This window comes from Tripterygium wilfordii, chromosome 4, assembly GCF_013401445.1.
Source record: "Tripterygium wilfordii isolate XIE 37 chromosome 4, ASM1340144v1, whole genome shotgun sequence".
Taxonomy (NCBI): Eukaryota; Viridiplantae; Streptophyta; class Magnoliopsida; order Celastrales; family Celastraceae; genus Tripterygium; species Tripterygium wilfordii.
This window is the reverse complement of record NC_052235.1, coordinates 7,280,522-7,299,688: the sequence shown is the minus strand read 5'-3', so window position 1 is coordinate 7,299,688 and position 19,167 is coordinate 7,280,522. Positions and strand designations below refer to the sequence as shown.

Below are 19,167 nucleotides of genomic sequence, written 5' to 3'. Positions count from 1 at the left end.
CTAATAAATTTTCAAATTTATGTGATGTTTAAATAAAAGCCAAAGGGGTATGTATGTCTATAGCCATATCTACTATAGAGTAATAAATTAAAGGAGAATGTTAGACCCCCAAAATATGATTCAAAGTCCCCCAAATCTATATGGTATTAAAATAGTCATTGATTAAAAATACATATGCAGGACTTACTTCACATCCAACACTCCATATTAAATGGATATCACTTTTTGAAAATCTAAAGCATTATCCTAAATGAAAAAAATACACAAAACTATATATTTCTCAAAATCAGATTCAACATTTAACTTCAAAACTTTGGCTAAATTATTCTTTATGTCCTTGAAGTTTCATCGATTTATCGTTTCTATCGTTTAAGTTTAAAATTTCTCATTTATGTCCTTGATGTTTCAAAACTTCGCCTAAATCTATCCCAATCTCCATTTTTCGATAATTTAACGCCAAAATTTGCCTAGCTGTCTACAAGAATGATAACATGTCATTTTTTATTAAAAAAATAAATTAAATGTAACAAGTTTATCCTTTTTGACATTCAATATAGACCTAAATTAAGGTTATTATGCCCGCACACGAAGTTTCAAGATTGTCTAACAAATATTCTAGTATCTAGGAACAAGCACGACGCATCTTTTTTCGCCCGTCTCTATTGGCAATTTGAGAAAGAAAGAGCCAGTTTTTCCATCAAGGAATTAGCAAAAGTGATGCCGATGTTTCTAATTTTGCTCCAAGTTGATGTGTCTTATCGGAGTTCCCCTCATAATACGAGAAATACCTGTTGGCGACCCCCCCGGGCACATTGTCTCAATCTTAACGTTGGTGGCGCAACCTTGAAAGAAGCCAGGGCAATCGGTGTGGGAGCTATCCTAAGAGAGATGATTCTGGGCCTCTTTGCTTAGCATTTTACTGGTTGCTATTCAGGTGGCTTTGATCCCAGTGTTGCCGAGCCTTATGCAGTGCTTTATGGTTGTCAAGTGGCAATGGAGGCAGGCATTTAGTGAACTCATAGTGGAGCCAAACTCAAGCATCCTTGTCTAGGCACTGAATACTAACAAGTACTCAATCGCTCTCTTTGGCCATTTAGTGGACTCAGCCAAAGCTTTGGTCTAATGTTTGCTTCCAACATGCGCCTAGAGGCTGCAATAGGATCATGCGTTGGCTCATCATATGCTTCGGAGTTTAATGTTCCTAGAAGAACCTGTAGTTCTTGTATCCCCTGTGTCTTTTGTTTATTGTTTCTCTTCCGTTTTGGTTGGGCTTTTAGTTCTTTTGTTGGGCTTTTCTTTGTTGTGTTGGGCCCCTTTTGTGCTGGGCCTTTGTTGTCAGGGCCCATGGTCCTTAGGATCCGTGTGTAATGGAGTTCATGGTGAATGAATGACAGAATGAGAAGGTCTCTCAGCCGCACTTGCGATATCTTGGTATTCTGTGTGAATCAACAAGAATGGAGGATTTGATCTACATCAAATTATATACAGTAGTGCTAGGTAGTTCATATAGTGATAGTTTATAGGAATCCAAATCTCTTAAACAAAATTTTAAAACATTTTAACTCTCAAAATACTTGTTAATTTTTTTTTAAAAAATTACATATTCATAATCAACGTATAAAACTCTTTATAACAAGATTCATTAAAGATGAGTTTTATCGGGTAAATCTTAATTCCATTATTTTTTTCAATATAATTTCTTAAACAAATGAATTCAAAATTAAAACAATGAATTCTAAACTGTGCTTTAAAAAACAATAGAATTTATATTAAAACAATAAATTTTAGACAATAAATTATGGGATAAAATAATGTAAATAAAACTATTTCATTGATTAAATCAATGGAATAAACCTGTTGGACTCCCATGAACTACCAGATAGATGGGTTACATGTCATTTTCGAATTATATATAAAAAAAATATATAAAAAAAAACTTGCAATAATAATTTTGTTAGCCAAAAAGACCTAAAATTGCTTAGGGTTCTTGTTACACTTTTTGAAGTAAAGTAGCAATAAAAGGTGAAAAAAGAAAAAGGAAAAAGTTCCAAATTTGAAGTTAGAAAAAGGCCCTTTTTGGTGGGCCAAAATAAATGGTTTCTTGGCTTTTTGGTGTTAAGAGATAGGGAATTTCAAAGAGGGCCCTCCTTTAGCTCCAAAAAAGCAGACAATACTATCAAACCCCCAACTTTATTTAAGGCCCCCAAAAAATGAGGATGAGATTTTGCTATTCATATCTTTCTCTCTTCCCCATTGACAACTAGATCAATCAAACATATTGGTAATAGCCCTGTCCACATATAATTGTAGGGTCAAATGTTTTAAACAATTATTAGGATTTTTTAAAATTTACACTAAAATCAGTTTTTACTCAATTATTGCTTACTTTTTATGACAAAATGTGTGATCATATATATTATTTAATTATCTAACAACACGAGTAGCTCATATGATACTCGTGTGTGTGGTATTTCATAAAGATCTCGAATTCGCGCCCCACCAATCCCCCTTCTTCAATATTTAAAAAAAAAAAAACACTCACCCCTCACCACATGACTTCTTGTTGCCAAATCTACACAAATTAAATGCACAAGTCAAACAAATAAATCAAGTTGTGACTTAAAATATACATGTACATTGTGGTCCCTTAGATCTACACAATTTATATAATGCAAGAGACCTTATACCATAAAGCTAGTTAATTAATATAATGTCATTGACTCCATATATTGCTTTACATGGCAAAGTAAACTATGAGTATAGTTGAGGGACAAAAAAATAAATTATATTTAGTTATTTCAAAAACTTCATCCTTAACCACTCATCTTTTGGTCATTAAATCACTTCCCTGCCGACTAGAATGCCAGCTTGGCACCATACTTATATTGCTCTAATAAGACTAAAAAAATATGAATAGAAAGTTTTGTTAATGAAAAAAAATATTTTTTATAATAAAATTAGGGATAAAGCATATTTAATAAAAAAACAGACAATTGGCACTAAGAGCACTTTAGACAATTTAATTGTAAAAAGATCGTAGGCCTTTTTAAAATTGTAAAAAAGTTCAATTTAAGGGTAATTTGGTCATCTGACTTAAGATATTTTTTGATTTATACCTACAATACCCTTCTTCTTCTTCTCCTCCCTCTCCTCCCTCCAACTATCCAATTCCAGTGTGTCCCCTCTTTCTCCCATTCTTCTCTACTAAAAGTTATCTCCTTCTTTCTCTCCTCCTCCTCCTCTTTCTTCTCGACCTGAATTGTTCTTCGTTGCCTTCTTCTCCGTTTTTGGCCGAACTTCTCCTCTCTTCATCGCCTTCTTCTTTGTTGCTAGATCTAAACTGCGTCGAGTTGCTGTTGTCTCTGTTTTTGCCAGATCTAGACTATGCTTCGTTGCTCAATCTAGGCTATGCTTCGTTCTCTCTTCTTTCCTTCCTCGCTCTGTCTTGTTTGTACCTCTCTTGCTCATTCTGGAAAAAATTTACAGTTGCAGAGATGTATCACTATAGTATCACCAACACCAAAAATCCACTAAAATGATACAATTGAACCAGTATGCATACTTACTCTTCCTAATTACTTTTGATTTCTTGATTTTCTTTTCTTGGTTACCTCTCTTGCTAATTCTGAAAAAACATTTACAGGTGCAGAGATGTATCACTATAGTATCACCAACACAAAAAATCCACTAAAATGATACCATTGAACCATAAAGACATGTAATGCAATCAAATTTACATTCCAACATTTGTATCATCATTTTATGAGGAAAATATATAAATTGAACACTAAATTGGATATTCTGTTTAAAAGTATCACTATTGTATTAGTTCAACAAAATACCAAAGAAAAATGTCATATCTGCACTAAAATTCACCAGTAAGCAAGCAAAAAATCCCTCAACCACTTACATTCCCACAAATTGATTGTTGATATCGAAATACACATTTAGTATCACTATAGTATCAATTATTTGCTGCAATTACAAAAGTTTCACTATAGTATCAGTTTACCAAAATTTCAAAAAAAAGGTACCTTCTACACCAGAAACAATATTATTCAAACCAAAATTTGAAAATATTGAAGAAAAATGGATGAAAATTAACCACATGAAAGCCTCAAATGCACAAAAGTATCAGTATTGTATCAAAAACCCTAACAGATTCCAACTAATCCTAACTAGTAAATGTGTCAGAAATTAACCAAAATTTTCAAAAATCAAGACATATAAACATGATTTGAAAACGAACAAAGGTTTTCGGCGCACAAATTTCAGATAATATCACCAAAGTATCCATTAACCGACAAAAAGCCTTGGATATGTAATATGCTAACCATTTTTCAGAAAATCAGTATAGTATCACTCGAGATTGAGAAAGAAACGTCATTATGGATGTGAAATCTCTGAAAATGGAGGTTTTAAGGTCCAAAAATCGGTAGTTTCTTGCAATTTGTAGAGAGAGAAAAACGTGATGTGATGAAAGGGAAAATCACGGTATAAGGAGGAAGGTTTTGTGGGAGAGAAAATGAAATATGAGGTTATTTTGGTAAAAACAGGTCTTCATTGGACTTTTTTAAAATAATGTTTTAATGGTTACACTTTTTTACAAATAAGTAGACCCTAGTGTACCGGCCCACAAATCTCCCATAAAAAAAATGCAACTATGCATATTTAACCGTCTATTCAAAACAAGTTGGGCATATGTCCAATTTTGATTTTTTTGATAAAATTTGTCGACTTTTTATTCCTTTTACACACTAAAATATTGACTTTTTTTTAGTCACATAATGTGATTAGTTTATGCCAATAAGAATTCAAATAGATTTTTTTGCTAACATAGTAACTCTTAGGAATAAAATTAAACATGTTTTTTTAATAAGCAAGCGAGGAATAGAGGAAGGGAAAACACACATAAAAGAGATGCAAATTATTTTAAAATATCTGTTGAATTTTTGCTCAATTCATGAGCAGACAAGAAATAATTTGGCGAAATGAAACATGTTAGTTAAAGATTAAACAAAAAATTTAAAGTTATAATTTATCTCAATAAAGGATTATGAAAACAATGAAAAATTGATTTAATAAATTTTTTCTTTTGAGGAAAAAAAGTTAAGTTGAGTTTCATGAATAAAACTAAAAAAGAAATAAAAACATGTGATTTACTATGTCATTTTATTCTTTTTTATATATTAAAAAAAAAGAAATAGAAAAAGTGATACCAATTTTTAATATATTAAATAAAAAGAAGGACAAAAGGTTATAAAAAAAAGTGTAATCTCTGTTTCTCTGCTCATTCACGTTCTTTATCCTTTTAATCTGGGACTTCCATGGAAGAGCCTTCAGACTTGTTCGAGTGTTTTTTGTTTTGTGGATTTTTAGAAGAGAAAGACTTCGAATAGGGTCTCTCTCTTGACGCTTCCTTTTCGTTGTTTCACATATGGGTTTCTCTGTCACTCTTCAAACTCTGCTACAACTTTTTGATCGTTAAAATGAACAGCGGAGATATGCCTCAATCAAAAGATCCAGCTATCAAGCTCTTCGGAGCCAAGATTCCGGTCCCCGAAACGCAGATTCCGGCCAAGTCCACGCTCAAGGTACGCATACATACATACTGGATTGACTTAAAATCTGTATTATTTTTGTTGATTTTTAATGTCAAATGAAGTATTGGTTTTGCTTTAGCTACTATTTGGAATCATATTTTGGATTTTTCATTCATGGGGACTTTTAATTTTTGTGTTTAGAGTTGGTTCTCCTAATATGTTTGTATGGAAAAGATTGGTTTCAGGTGTATTAAATTTACGGTTGGACTTCAATGGAAATCTCTGAAATTGAGGGAATTACTTCGTTTTCAATTTCTATCTCTGGAATTTTTTTTGGTTAAAACTGAAATAAAAAGGGCGAACCTCTGTAAGTGAAGTTTTCAGTAACTTGTTTGGGAAAATGAATCCCAAACTTGTGTTCCATGACTGAGCCACTTTTAGTTTCTACTATAGCTGACTAAAGGAAAGAACTTGCTATTAACACACTCTTGGTTTTGTAATGAATGATAGGTGTGTATGGTCTTCTTCAAATCATTTATTAGGGGTTCTTTTTCTTCTTCTTTTTTTTCATAATCGTAGGTGTTGGAATAGTTTTTATTGATTAATTCACCACATATTTGCAAATACTTGATCATTTTTCCTGTTATTAGACCATTTAGAGTTATTGCTTTTGATGAAAGACCTTATATTTGATACCTGATCATGTTCCTTTTAGGCGGAGAGGAAAAATAACGAAAATGGAAAACGACTGCCCATTATTTGATGATTTGTCTATTTTTTGTTTGATCGTGGATTGGTATTGTACTTTTGTTTGACTTTGTTGTTGACTTTTTTTCGATTGAATAGGAATTATAATTGGATTGTCATTGATGTTGGTTTTAATTTCAGGGTTTGAACAACTGCAGTGAAATAATAACCGTGGAATCTGATGACACCATAGACCTAGATAAGTCTTCTGCTTTAGAAGGTGTGAAAGGAGAAAACAAAACTCTGGTGCAAGGTAACAAAACTTTGCTAAATAGTAAGGCCAATGAAGATCAGGTAGAGAGGAATAGTGCAGATCAAGAGAAGGTTTTTAAGAAGCCAGACAAGATCCTGTCATGTCCACGATGTAATAGTTTAGAAACTAAGTTCTGTTACTTCAATAATTATAATGTCAATCAACCAAGGCATTTCTGCAAGAATTGCCAGAGATATTGGACAGCCGGTGGAACAATAAGAAATGTTCCTATTGGGGCCGGAAGGAGGAAGAATAAGCACTTGGCTTCCCAATACCGTCAGATACTAGTGTCTTCTGATGGAGTTCCGATTACTAGAATAGATGCTGCAGACTCGTCGAATCACGAACTTTTGTTACCCAGTGAAACTGCTGCCACCTTCAGGCCTTCGTCTGGAAATGGGATGGTTCCGAAATTTGGTCCTGATGCTACTCTATGTGAATCCATGGAAACTGTGCTTAGTCTTGGAGACCAGAAGAGAGGTGTGGAGACGGGTTCTTTTAGTGGTGGAGGAAGTGGGGAGGAGCCATCCTCATGTGGATCTTCCATGACAGCTTCGAGTATCAGGGGAAATGGCCTGCCGGCAAATGTCATACAGAAAAATCAAGTTGGTTTGCCAGGAGCTTGTAATAATGTTAATACACCAAATCCTCTACAATGTTACCCTGTACCTCCATTGGTTTTCCCTTGGAGTCCAGGTCTAAACAATGTGGCTCCCATGGCAGCACCACCATCTGCTGAACATGCTGGCTTACCAACTGGCAGTAATCAGAATCCAGTACAGTGGTGCCCCACACCGATGCTGGCAGTTCCTGGCTTTTGTCCATCAGGCATTCCGTTGCAGTTCATACCTGCTTCATATTGGGGTTGCACACCTATGTGGCCTGCTGGGACAGGAAATATGCCACTGGCTGGCTCTAATGGTTGCCTTTCTCCGTCATCCTCTACTAGCACTAGTTGCTGTTCAGGCAATGGCTCACCAACCTTGGGCAAGCATTCCAGAGATGCATATATTTTCGATGAAGATAAAGCAGAAAAAGGTATTTTGGTTCCGAAAACACTGAGAATTGATGACCCAGATGAAGCTTCAAGGAGTCCAGTATGGGCTACATTAGCCATTAAACCCAACCAAAAGGATTCCTTATCAAGTGGTGCTATCCCAAAAACTTCTGGCAATGGATCAGGAGAGGGACATGCATCAGGAGCTACTCATATATTGGAAGCTAACCCAGCTGCTCTTTCACGCTCTCATACATTTCAAGAAAGCACCTAAGGGTTTTCTGCCAATAGTTGTTCAAAGTTTCAGCTGTACGATAGAAGATGCACATTTTCTATGTAGACAAGGGGCCAAAAAAGCTTCTGCTCTGCCTTTGTGAATTCCCATTGTTTGCCATCCCTTCTTCGAATAATGACTTCGCGGAAGAAGTTTTTCGGGTACCAGAAGCTGCGTTTCTAATCACAAGTATCCTCAACTCTTTCTCAACAATCAAATGTAGTAAATAAATAGTAGAGGTTAGTGATTTGAGTGTTGTTTATGCTCTGCCGGCTAGTTTAAGTTTCAGTTCATAGTCTTATATGCAACTATCTTTGATTTGATTTAGAAAAAAATGGGAGAGAACTCTTTTTGCTGTTGTATATATGCATTCAAAATTGTGCTCAATTTAAATGGTTCACCCCAATACAATGGGGCTTTGCTTGCTGGATTTTAATTCCAAAGTTATAGAAACTCTTCTCAGAAGTGCTGATCCCAAGCTCTATTCTTGATTACACAACTTCTTCTGTAAGCTTATGAAATAGTATCAAGCAAAATGTTGTCTTTGGAAAAGAATTTCTGCTATTCAGCAAATATTCAGGACAAGGTACTTTTTTGTTCTTTTTGTTTGACAGCTAATGAAGATGCCATGTTAACACTCAATGTTAAAGTTCAAAAAAAAGGCCCAACTTCAAGCCATATTTAGTTCTCTGCTTTCTTCTTTTTCCTGGAAAAAGTCTCTTTTTTTTTCCTTTAGGCAGAAATGACTTTAGGAATCCTAAAGGAATATATCCCCCTCCTTTTATGACTTTTCATCTTCAAAAGAAAGCCAATTCCCACTTTTTGCATCATTAAAAAGATAAAAGACACTAAAATTCTTGCTTGCTTTTTTTTTTTTTTTTTGTATATTGTCCAGTTTTTGCATTTTACATTGATTCAAAGTGTCGGTGAAAAGTTTTGAGCTTAGAATTCATGGGTTTTCATGGAATATCAGGAATCAACTCGGCTAACCCCTTGAGTATGTTTCTTTAAGTGATTAGGAAGCTAGTATTTATGCCCTTCTATGATTTTTTTGGATTACTCTATATGGTAATTGTTTTCAAAAGCCTCTTTTGTTCTTAATTATCCCAAATTAGCACACCACAGAATTAATCAACGCCTTTGATTGTAATAATGACTAAGCAGCACTTGTCATCATTCACTTGTGTTCAATGGGCTTTAGCCTTTATGGGTTTAGAGGAGGAAAAGGAGGAGGAAAAAGAATAAAAGCTACTTCATTTTCTTTTGATCATTCTCTCTCCTTAGGTTTTGGATTTTTCCTTTGGAGACTTGTAAGTCCGTCAACCATGTTTAGTCCAATTTTGAAAAAAAAACATTTGTGTAGTAGTTAGAAGTAACAAACGCTCTGGTTACCATTCGTGTATCTCTATCTGATGGGTAAGGTTCGAATCATGTGGATATCATTTGTGTGCAATTATGTGAGGGAGTGAGTGTAACGTGCCAGATAAAAACAAAAAAACTGTAAGTAACGAAATAATCACTATATTTTCAAAAAAGGGTCAATTGATCCCCTCTATTTTATTTTGGATCAAACAGCCCCTCCACTTTGGGAGTTGATCCAAAGTAACCATTCGACCACTATTTCGTCGTAACATATATGATGTGGCCGTTAGTTGATGATGCGTAATTTTTAATTTTTTATTGACATTCCACGTGACATACAGGTGATATTGGTCAACGAAAAATTGTCCTTCTTTTCTTCCTTATCATCATTCACCACAACCTCGCCATTGCAATTATTGTTCATTAGAGAATCACCACCGCTGGAGATGAAAAGTCGTCATTCTATTCTTCCTAAGCATTGTTTTTGCTTCGAATTGACACAACCCGTTAAACCCAAAGATGGAGAAAAATCAACAGAAGACAACAAAAAAATCGTAAACGAAGAAATACACAATCAAAATCAAGTCTTTAAACGGGAACAACAATATCCTAGAAGAACATTCGTGGTTATATGATTTGGATTTCTGAGTTTCGATGGATATTCGGCAACAAAAGAAGCACAGTTGGAGGGAATTCACATTATTACAGAAATGAGGTTCATAACGGCATATGAAAACTCCCAAATGACCTACTTCGAACCCTAAAGTCAAATTGAAATCCCAATAATGGATTTCCCAAATCGAAAACCCCAAAGTTTGAAAACTCCCAAATAAAAATCCAGAGGTGTTTTGATTTTGATTTGCTTTGTTTTTTTAAAAAAATTTATAAAATACCATGTCAGATTACACACGTCATTTGTATTTTTAGCAAAATCACATCCATGTCACAAAATATACTCTACATTAGACTTTTTTAACGACATATGTCATGAAGGGCTAACGGAGACCATTTTTCAAGGTTGAGGGCTTGCTTGATCCAAAATAAAAATAAAGTAGAGGGGCTCAATTGACCATTTTTTGAAAGTACGAGGGCTATTTCATTACTCATCCGAGTCATCTCCAAATTTTTTACTTTTTAGTAATTAGGTAATTCTTATTTTGGGCTCCAGGCCCATTGCCTCTTGCGGTCCATATATCAGCGGGCTTGTAACATTTACAAAAGAGCTACTGAGTCCAACATTGGAAAAGACACATAGGCCCGGTCCAATACAAAACTGGGATGGGTTTGGGAAACATAACCTATACATACAAATATAAATGTGCGAGTATAATCAGTTAATAACCATAAGATCAGATTGCTTCATCTCTTAAAGATTCATTGTGACAAATGTGGCAAATCATGAGCCTTTGCAAATACCTTCCATGACTTCTTCCCCTATATATATATATATATATATATATGCATGTCCATTTGTAGAAACAAAATAGGAGTGATGAAGGTCTCATTTACAGACCCGCAACCGGTAGGCTTGACTGCCCGGTCTAGCGCGAACTCCGACGACGGAGACTTGATGGGACCAGGGGTTCAGTGTCTCAGACTCTGAGGTGCATTACAAACCTTCAGACCTAAAGGACTAACCCTAAATCACAAGATCACGCTTTTGGGTGCAGTTGTCAGTTGCGCACACTCGGTTGGTGTTGTGGGTTTTTCCAATATAGGCTTAGTGGGCCTGACCGAACAATAAGAATGTTACAGATTGATCAAAGAATTGACAAAATGAGCTGGCGGCCTTTTAGGTCTTCAGGCCCAAGCCCGGCCCAACTCAGACTTCCAGCAAAATCGACATTCTACACAACGTTGGTGGTGCAATTGCAAAAGCCAAAGTGCAAAGGTTTTGATTAAAACAAGGAAGCTCAAGTCAAGTCCACGTAATCTTCACACTAATCAATTAATGAACTCCCCATTTGTGTTAAACTATATCTAGGACCACAGAATCTGACTTATTAATTTGCAGTAAGTAAAACTGTGTATGTGTGTGTGTGTGTGTATGTATGTATGTATGTATGTATATGTATATGACATGGCAACCAATAAAAACACTTGAAACTATGATATATCACATGGGTATATATCAGTAATTGTGCCCCAAATATTTTTCAGTTAAGTAAAAATATATATAATTAAAGAAATATTTGTACAAACATCCGTCCCATTTGGATTGGTTATCTTGGTCGGTGTACAACCCAAGTTGCCTGACCATTTCCTGCATTGGTTCTTGAAACCTTCCTTTGCCATGCAACCTTCATCACACCCCCACACTCTCTGCAGTACCAATTATTTTAATTAATTACAATGGAAAACTATATATATATATATATATATATATATACAGTATATCTGTATATATTATAAAAAATATGTAATTTACGGTAATAAAAGTACTGTTCTTGTTCACATTGCTCCTCAAACAAATCCTCATCAGAGCTGGCCTTGTATTGTTTTTTTATTATTTATTAGCTACCACACATTAATTAACTTAATTATTATAGAAATATTAAATTTTCTTTTACTTGTAAGAAATATGTTAATAAATTAATGTGCGCTACATATCCGAATATCTTTCCCATGTTACTAAACAAAAGTCCACCGCCGCACCGTTATCACTACATTAAACATATATCACTAAAAAAAGATATGGGAACATATTTTTACACTACAATAGAATGACTTCAAAAATACAACTATTTGACATGTAATAGGCTCTAGCCAATATTAGTTGAGAATATTAATGAAGATAATTGCTCAATAGTTTTTTTTTTTTTCATCCTAAAACTTATTTAATAGACAATCTTCATATAAACATTCTTAAGATATAGTCTAATGGGCAATAAACATTTTGCACAATAAGTGTGTGTGTATGTATATATATAAAATATATGTGTGCGCTTATATCACAAGGCGTTTTTTTTATAAATCTGATGGATTTTATTGAAACGGAAAGATTAAAAAAAAATACAAGCCAAAATTGAAGATCTACGCTAGCAGAACCCAATCTCAGATCCGCAACATCCATAATCGAGAACCCAATACACCAAGACGGCCAAAACCAAATTACAGTGCGATCCACAACCATTACTCTTTGGGTGCGTGACCGACACAAAAATGTGCGCGTGTGTACTTATTCCAAGTGTAGGGTAGTCGGTAAGTAATAAAATCCGAGAGTCCGGAGTTGAATCCACAAGGAAGCAAAATGTAAATTTTGGTGGATGAATGCAAACAATTAATTAAAGAGCTAAACGCAAAGAATAACAAATAAAGTACGGAAAAAGAAAAGGGCCGAAGGCTCGGCAAGCATGCACTTTTTTGTAACCAAATTAAAACAAGAGTGAAAATAACAATTAATTAAAAACATCTAGCCTTTAATCCTTCTTGGTAGATGCTCATTTCTCAGACTCAAGGTATAATTACAAATACGCACAATCATACACAATGCATTGTGCGATACCATTAACTATGCATATGAAAAGGAAATTGGGCATGAAGACTTCGATTCCTACATGGAGGCCATCGAGCCTCTTGGTCTACGATGAACGCAAAGGGGTAGACACATACTCTTATGGATTAATGTTCCCCCTTGGGACTCAACTTTGCTAGCATCCTGGTTTCACACTCAAAACCAATTAACCATAACTCTCCCATGCATATTCCGTAAATTTCACAAGATCTCATCATCAATACACACAATCAATAGCTATGCAATGAAAACTCAATCAATTAAGAAAATCATGCATTGGGCATTAACAATTTATAATCAAACACATTAAATTGAATCCCTAGATTATACAATCCAAAAATGCAATAAAACATGCTATTCTCTTGCACCCAATTACACGACTATCACAAAATTAAAGGAGAGAGATCGAAGCTACGACTCTTTAAACGTAACTCAAGCAATCGAAACTTTGCATCCACCCTTTGAGATTAGAAACTAGAAATCAAACCTAGGCATTCATGATATTGAAGATAAACAACCAATTTTATTGATCAAAACTAGTGTTTACAGCAAAATCAAGAGAAAACTTAACAAAAACTAGAGAGAATGGAATGGAGACTACTCCCCCCAAAAGGAGAGATCCCTTACAAATGACACGTTCTTAGGGTTAAAACACCTTATTTGCTTATGAAAGTACCTAACTAACCTTACAATATCAATCCCCATTGGTTACAATTGAAGAATACCCAAAAAAACCCTTAAAAAGTGCTACAGAATTGAATTTGCTGTATCGTGACAAGGTGTCATGACGGCTTCTAACGGTGTTCGGACACCTTAGCCTCTTCAATTCTTTTTGATTAGCCTCTGTTTCATTTTATGAAGCAAGTGTCCGGACACCTCCCAAAGGGAAACACTTATAAATGTAAAACTAAGCTAAAGCGTAATAAAACACATTAGCTAAATGCTAGAACAACCTAATTAAAAGTCATTGGAACATCAAATAGAGGTCCAATCAATGCCCACTAGGGAAACTCATCGGCCTTTGTACTAACCCACAAACTACACATGTCAGATACGTCCATGGAAAATCCATGTGTGAACTCATTCCTCCAGCTGAGATGATGGAACCCTTAGTGGGAGAGTATGACTAGCATACACCTTACTATCGCCAATTCGCATTATATCACAAGGCGCTTCCTTGATCATAATTCGAGCTATATAAAGCTAGCCATTAGGGAGACCATAGTGGCAATTTTATGCTTTCAATTGGGGGCTTGATTCTTTTGTTTAGGGCGATATTGGGACTGTTCAAATATGGTCTTAGGTTTTAATATGGGGTTTTGGTGCTTCAGAAATCTGGTTATAGGTTAGATATGGGCTTCTCAAATCTGGATATTTACTTGTATGAAGTCTTTGCTGCTATACATTGGTGGCCATTTGCTTTTATTTTCTATCTGTCAAATCATCATCAAGAATTAAAGTCCACAAGCCACACACAATCAAGTAGTCATGTCATGATTCATGGAAAATAAAATAATTGTCCAAATAGAATGAAGTACACAATTGGAATAGTTACATACTGCTTGCGTTGTTCAACGAAGCTGAAATTATTCTGGAGTGTAGAATTGATGAAACGGTACAGCGAGAAGCAATCAACAAATGGGCGATACACTGCTTGAGGGAGCATTCCCCGCCTTTATTGGCTTCTTCTCGACAAAATCCTTGGCTTTGAAGATCGTGGCCAGATAGATCTTCCCAATATCAAACCACTGCCCTTTATACATAAAGTATAAGACTGACAAGAATTTTCCTCGTCGTTCTTGCTCATGACGGCACAGATTTTTCCTGACAGCATCATCCAGCAACCACATCTTCGAAGGCAAGTAAGCACGGCGTGTAGCGTTGCTGAGCCTATTCTTTTTTCCTCCACACATATCATCAACAATTTTCTGCTTTGACGCACAGATCGGTTGTTGAGATCCAATGGGCTTATCATCTACTGGTGGATATCCCAAGCAGCGACACATACTTATTACATCTTCAATGAACTTGGACTAGCTTTAATGTCATATATATGATATTCTGCTTTTCAAGGAGTAAAAACTGCGCAGTGTTCCCTGCGATTGATTGCTTGTCAATCATGGGACAGAACCCCTTCCCCCCCTTTTTAGTTCTTCCTTAAAAGAATGCGCGCAATTGAATCCAGAATCTAAGGAAACTGCACATGTATGCCCATATTACCCAACTCTTCTTCTTCTTCTTCTTCATAATTAGCCTAATACCTACTTACAACAAAAAGAAATAAGAAAAAAAGATATCGATCAAGGCCACAATGTGAAATATTAATTAGCTCCTTTTTTAAAAAAATTTTATTTCTCAAACCGAATTGTATTCATTTATCCAATAACTTAGGCAAGAGAATTTGAGATTCATAAACACTCGAACCATCATAAAAATGGATTACAGTCGAAAACTTCAAATAAAGACCCGACTACACAGGTAAAATACCGGATTACAAACAACACCAGAATATACCCAAATAGATGAAATAAGCAAACAAGAAAAACAATTAGAGTGCACCGAACTATGCTAGATTGAAAAAAAAAACAACAACTTGGGTGAAGTAGATTTGGTCATTTGAGCGCAATCCGCCAAATCATACGCTATTATTGAAACCAAGTTATCTCCCGAACGAAAATTCATGGGAGAATCCCACCGTCTGCCTATCTTATTGAAACAAACACTCAAAGAAAAACATGAAAAAGTGTTGGGGGGAGAGGAGTCGGTGAAAGAAAACACCGTCTCCTCAAGAGGAGGCGGCGCGTGGTTGTAGAAAGAAAGAAGTGAAAAAAGTTAGACAGAAGAGCAGAGGTTTATTTATTTATTTATTATTAATTAGGTCCCTTGAGAGAATAGAATGCCCACGACAATTACAAATACATGCAATTACACATAAATGGTTCTATGTAACGTTTTCATTTATTTCGCGATTTTTGTGTATTTGTGCACTTTGTCCGAAAATTAAGGCCAAACACTACAAATCAATATTGTTAGCTTTGGTCCACGAATTCGCACGAATTAATTCTTCTTGATCCATCGTCATTAGTTGTTAAACTTAGAAAACATTCTAGTTGGGGATCGAAGTGGCACAACAGCTGCACCAAATTTACACAACAATCTTCAAAAAATAAAGTTTACACAATAAATATTGTCCTCTTTGGTCCAATGATACAACACATGATCCGATTTTTTAATAGGTACCTAATATATGACCTTAAGCCTTTGTTGGCTCTTTGGTAACTACCGACTACTCTAAAGTTGAGAACATGGAGTCAATTATAGCATTATATGCATAAAATGAAAAGGAAATTAAACCTGGAAAATCAGTATAGATCGAGAGCATGTATATATATATATATACACACAAATCAAAATAGCACCCTTCTTGAGCATTTTATTCATGAATAAATAATTAACTATAATTAAGGACCGTCCAAATTCCAATAAGAAAAAAAAACAGAAAAACAAGAGATGGAAAGAGAAAAACTAAAGAGATATCATGGAAATCTAATGGACATGCATTCTTAAATAACCCATCACACATATTAATTTGGAGGAGATATATTGCCACTACTATTTGCTGCCATGCCAGTTCATGTTTGTCTTGAAACCTGCAACCAAATTAAACCCTTCATTGCCTTAGAGAGAGAGAGAGAGAGAGAGAGAGAGAGAGGAATTTTGATAATCAGTTAAAAGAATGTAGTAATTACTTAGAAATTATAGGATATTCATATAATATGTGTCAATTAAGCAGAATAAAGTACACAACCAGTGATTTTTCTATATTTGTTTGGCATATATAAACATCATTGAAACAGTGTAGAGAGAGATCAAGGAATTCTGAGAATCCCTTTACTGCCCAAATCAATCCAAAAAGGTACATTATTGGTGCCGTTGCTAAATATATTGGATTCATTGAATATATGTATGTACCATGCCAAACAATTTTGAAGATGTGAACAGGATGTAGAAAATCATACAACAACAAATAAACAAGGAAATGAACGAAAAAAGTTGGACTAATTAGGGATTAATTAATAAAGTAATTAAAGTTATGGATGTGGTTACCAGGAAATAGCTTTCACCATGCTGTAAGCCCATTAAGAAGCCAAATTCATTAACAAGAACAGGAACACCAGAGGAATGGACCAAAATTACATCTTGATGATCACCAAACATTGCTTTCATGTCAAGAGGTCCTCTTGGAACTTCAGTTGGCACACCATTGATGAACACTGTGATTATTCCTGATTAATAATAATAATAACAATCAAAACAACAATTCCAATACCATTATTTGATCAATGATTGTTCTCTAACAATATATATATATATGTGATGAATCCTGCCTAATAACTAGTAACAACATTAATCTTTATTTCCTAGTTTTATTGAGTTGGGACAAGTGAATCCAAGTCAAGAAAAAAGGATTCTTGAGATGGGGTACCCAAATTAAATTGGGTTATTCCTTTTTGGGTAATTAAGGGCAAAACTAATAAGAAAAGAAGATTAAAAAGAAGAAATAAGTGATTCTTTTTGGTTTAATTTCACCAGAAAAGTGATTGAACTCAAAAGAAACATTGATTAAACCCAATTGAAGAGACCCATCAAAGCTTTTGCAAAATATAACACTAAGAATAAGAAAAAGGAGAGGGAAGAAAATTGGATTATTCCTTTCATGAATTGCAACAACATCAATCATGGAGGAAATTAAGTTTTGCTATCAAATTTTCAAGAGAGGGAAAGGCTGCTGGATTAAGAAATAAAATTATAAAATTGAAAGGGGCAAACCCCACTTTTTCTCAGCAGAAAAGTAAGATGTTGGTGTTTTATTCTCTTAATCTGGCCTAGATTAATATTGTCACAACCCCAAAAAAAAAAAAGTACCTACCCACAAGATTCTTTTAAATTTAGAACAAAAAACATCACCAAAACATGGACTATATATAATAATTGGGGTTACTAAATATATTTTACAAATTGATGACATGCATAGCTAAATCTAGTGAATTAACCAGTCAATTACTTAGACTAGTAAATTAATGAATGAGAATGAAATGATTTGTCATTATAATTAGAGTTAGGTTGGTTAATTAATCCAGACCAAACTTAATCAAAAATGATAAAGCCCTCATCAGTCAGTTGATATCCTAGTTATCTCAGCTGTTGAGTAGGACGTACAAGATCCAAGTGAATTCGTGAACTCTACATGTCTACATGTCCCACATGATGTACATGAAATCTTATATGTACAACTCAGCAGCTGGAATACCAGCTGCTAAGATCCCCATTATTACTAAAACTTAATAGCCATGCAATTAAATAAATTACCAGAATGATAGTGCAAATTTGTTGTCTCTGGAGTGCACAAAATTGATGAAGAAACACCACCTGAGCTTTGCTCCTGCAAATCTTGATGAAAACCCATTTGTGGAGTGATTGAATACAAATTCTCCACACCATGATCATCACTTATAACTCCACAAGATGATGAAGAACCACCCAAAAGACTATTATAACAAGAAGACTGGGGTGTTGCCATGAAAGAAACCATAGAAGAAGAAGAAGAGGTATTACTAGTCTGATTTAGATTTCTTTGTTCTTCTTCTGCCGCGGCGAGGCTGGCTTGAAGCTGGCGTTGGCGGCGGCGAGATCTTGATCGTCGGTTTTGGAACCAGTAGAAGACATTAGCATCACCAACTGCACCAAACTTCTCAAGAAGTTTTCTTATTCTAACAGTCTCATCTTTTGGAGGGTTAACCATGCCACTATTGAAGATGGACTCAAGTATTAGGATTTGTTCTGGTTTTGGTGTCCATCTTGACCTAACTGGCTCACCTCCTCCTGCTTGTGATGATCCTGCTTGTGGTGGTGGTGGTGATCTCTCTGTGCCTCCACCTCCTTGTTCTTGTTGTTGATTACCATCTTCCATGGGTGTTTGTGTGGAGAGAAGTGGAAGGGATTTAAGAAATGTTTTTGTTGAAACTAAAACCAATGCAATATATGTATATATAATATAATGAAAACTTGTTCACACTCAAATGTGGTTTTGCTTAAAGTGGGGTTTCAAAGCTATATTATATATAAGTAACTGTATAGTGGTGAAAGGAATGCTACCCAAGTCAAATTACAATATTACCCTAATGAAATTACCTTTATACCCATTTGTGAAAACACATATATATATATAAAATAGAGATGGGATTTATTAATCAAACATTCTACTTAAGAAGTCAACCGCCTTACTTTTGGGTCTGCTTTGACAGATTATCTTTCACATATGTGACCTACATGCATGTTTTAAGCTAACTAGTCTTATAATGTTGGTGACTTAATTATTAACATCTATATGTTATGGAATATTAGTGGAGTAGTTTTTCAGATCAATTGGGTGGCATGGCATGAAGTAGCTAGGGTTTGAATCTACCAAATGATCAT

At 35.0% G+C, this 19,167-nt stretch overlaps 2 protein-coding genes across 3 annotated transcripts; one reads left to right on the top strand and one right to left on the bottom strand.

Moving 5' to 3' along the window:
- Window positions 1–5,282: 5,282 nt before the first annotated feature.
- LOC119997970 (cyclic dof factor 1-like) lies at window positions 5,283–8,296 on the top strand. Its single transcript, XM_038845218.1, has 2 exons — window positions 5,283–5,594; window positions 6,432–8,296. Exons 1-2 carry the CDS (start codon window positions 5,490–5,492, stop codon window positions 7,812–7,814), a joined length of 1,488 nt encoding a protein of 495 aa, XP_038701146.1. The 5' UTR covers window positions 5,283–5,489; the 3' UTR covers window positions 7,815–8,296.
- Window positions 8,297–16,152: 7,856 nt separating this feature from the next.
- Window positions 16,153–18,722, bottom strand: LOC119997370 (WUSCHEL-related homeobox 11-like). 2 transcript variants are annotated; one of them, XM_038844325.1, is made up of 3 exons: window positions 18,061–18,722; window positions 16,798–16,964; window positions 16,153–16,340 (listed from the first exon to the last, which is right to left on the bottom strand). In XM_038844325.1, the coding sequence occupies exons 1-3, from the start codon at window positions 18,659–18,661 to the stop codon at window positions 16,323–16,325; spliced, it is 786 nt and encodes a 261-aa protein (XP_038700253.1). In that variant the 5' UTR covers window positions 18,662–18,722; the 3' UTR covers window positions 16,153–16,322. The 2 variants fall into 2 exon arrangements, with proteins under 2 accessions (XP_038700253.1, XP_038700252.1); XM_038844324.1 differs by having other exon boundaries at window positions 16,154–16,340; window positions 16,798–16,976; window positions 18,061–18,717.
- Between the last annotated feature and the right edge of the window lie 445 nt (window positions 18,723–19,167).

What these genes read in the sequence shown, in the direction of transcription:
- LOC119997970 (XM_038845218.1), top strand. Translation starts at nt 5,490, where the DNA reads ATGAACAGCGGAGATATGCCTCAATCAAAAGATCCAGCTATCAAGCTC. An exon ending in CGGCCAAGTCCACGCTCAAG is followed by an intron (nt 5,595 to 6,431) that starts GTACGCATACAT and finishes TTTTAATTTCAG; the next exon opens with GGTTTGAACAACTGCAGTGA.
- LOC119997370 (XM_038844324.1), bottom strand. Translation starts at nt 18,661, where the DNA reads ATGGAAGATGGTAATCAACAACAAGAACAAGGAGGTGGAGGCACAGAG. An exon ending in AAATTTGCACTATCATTCTG is followed by an intron (nt 16,977 to 18,060) that starts GTAATTTATTTA and finishes ATTATTAATCAG; the next exon opens with GAATAATCACAGTGTTCATC.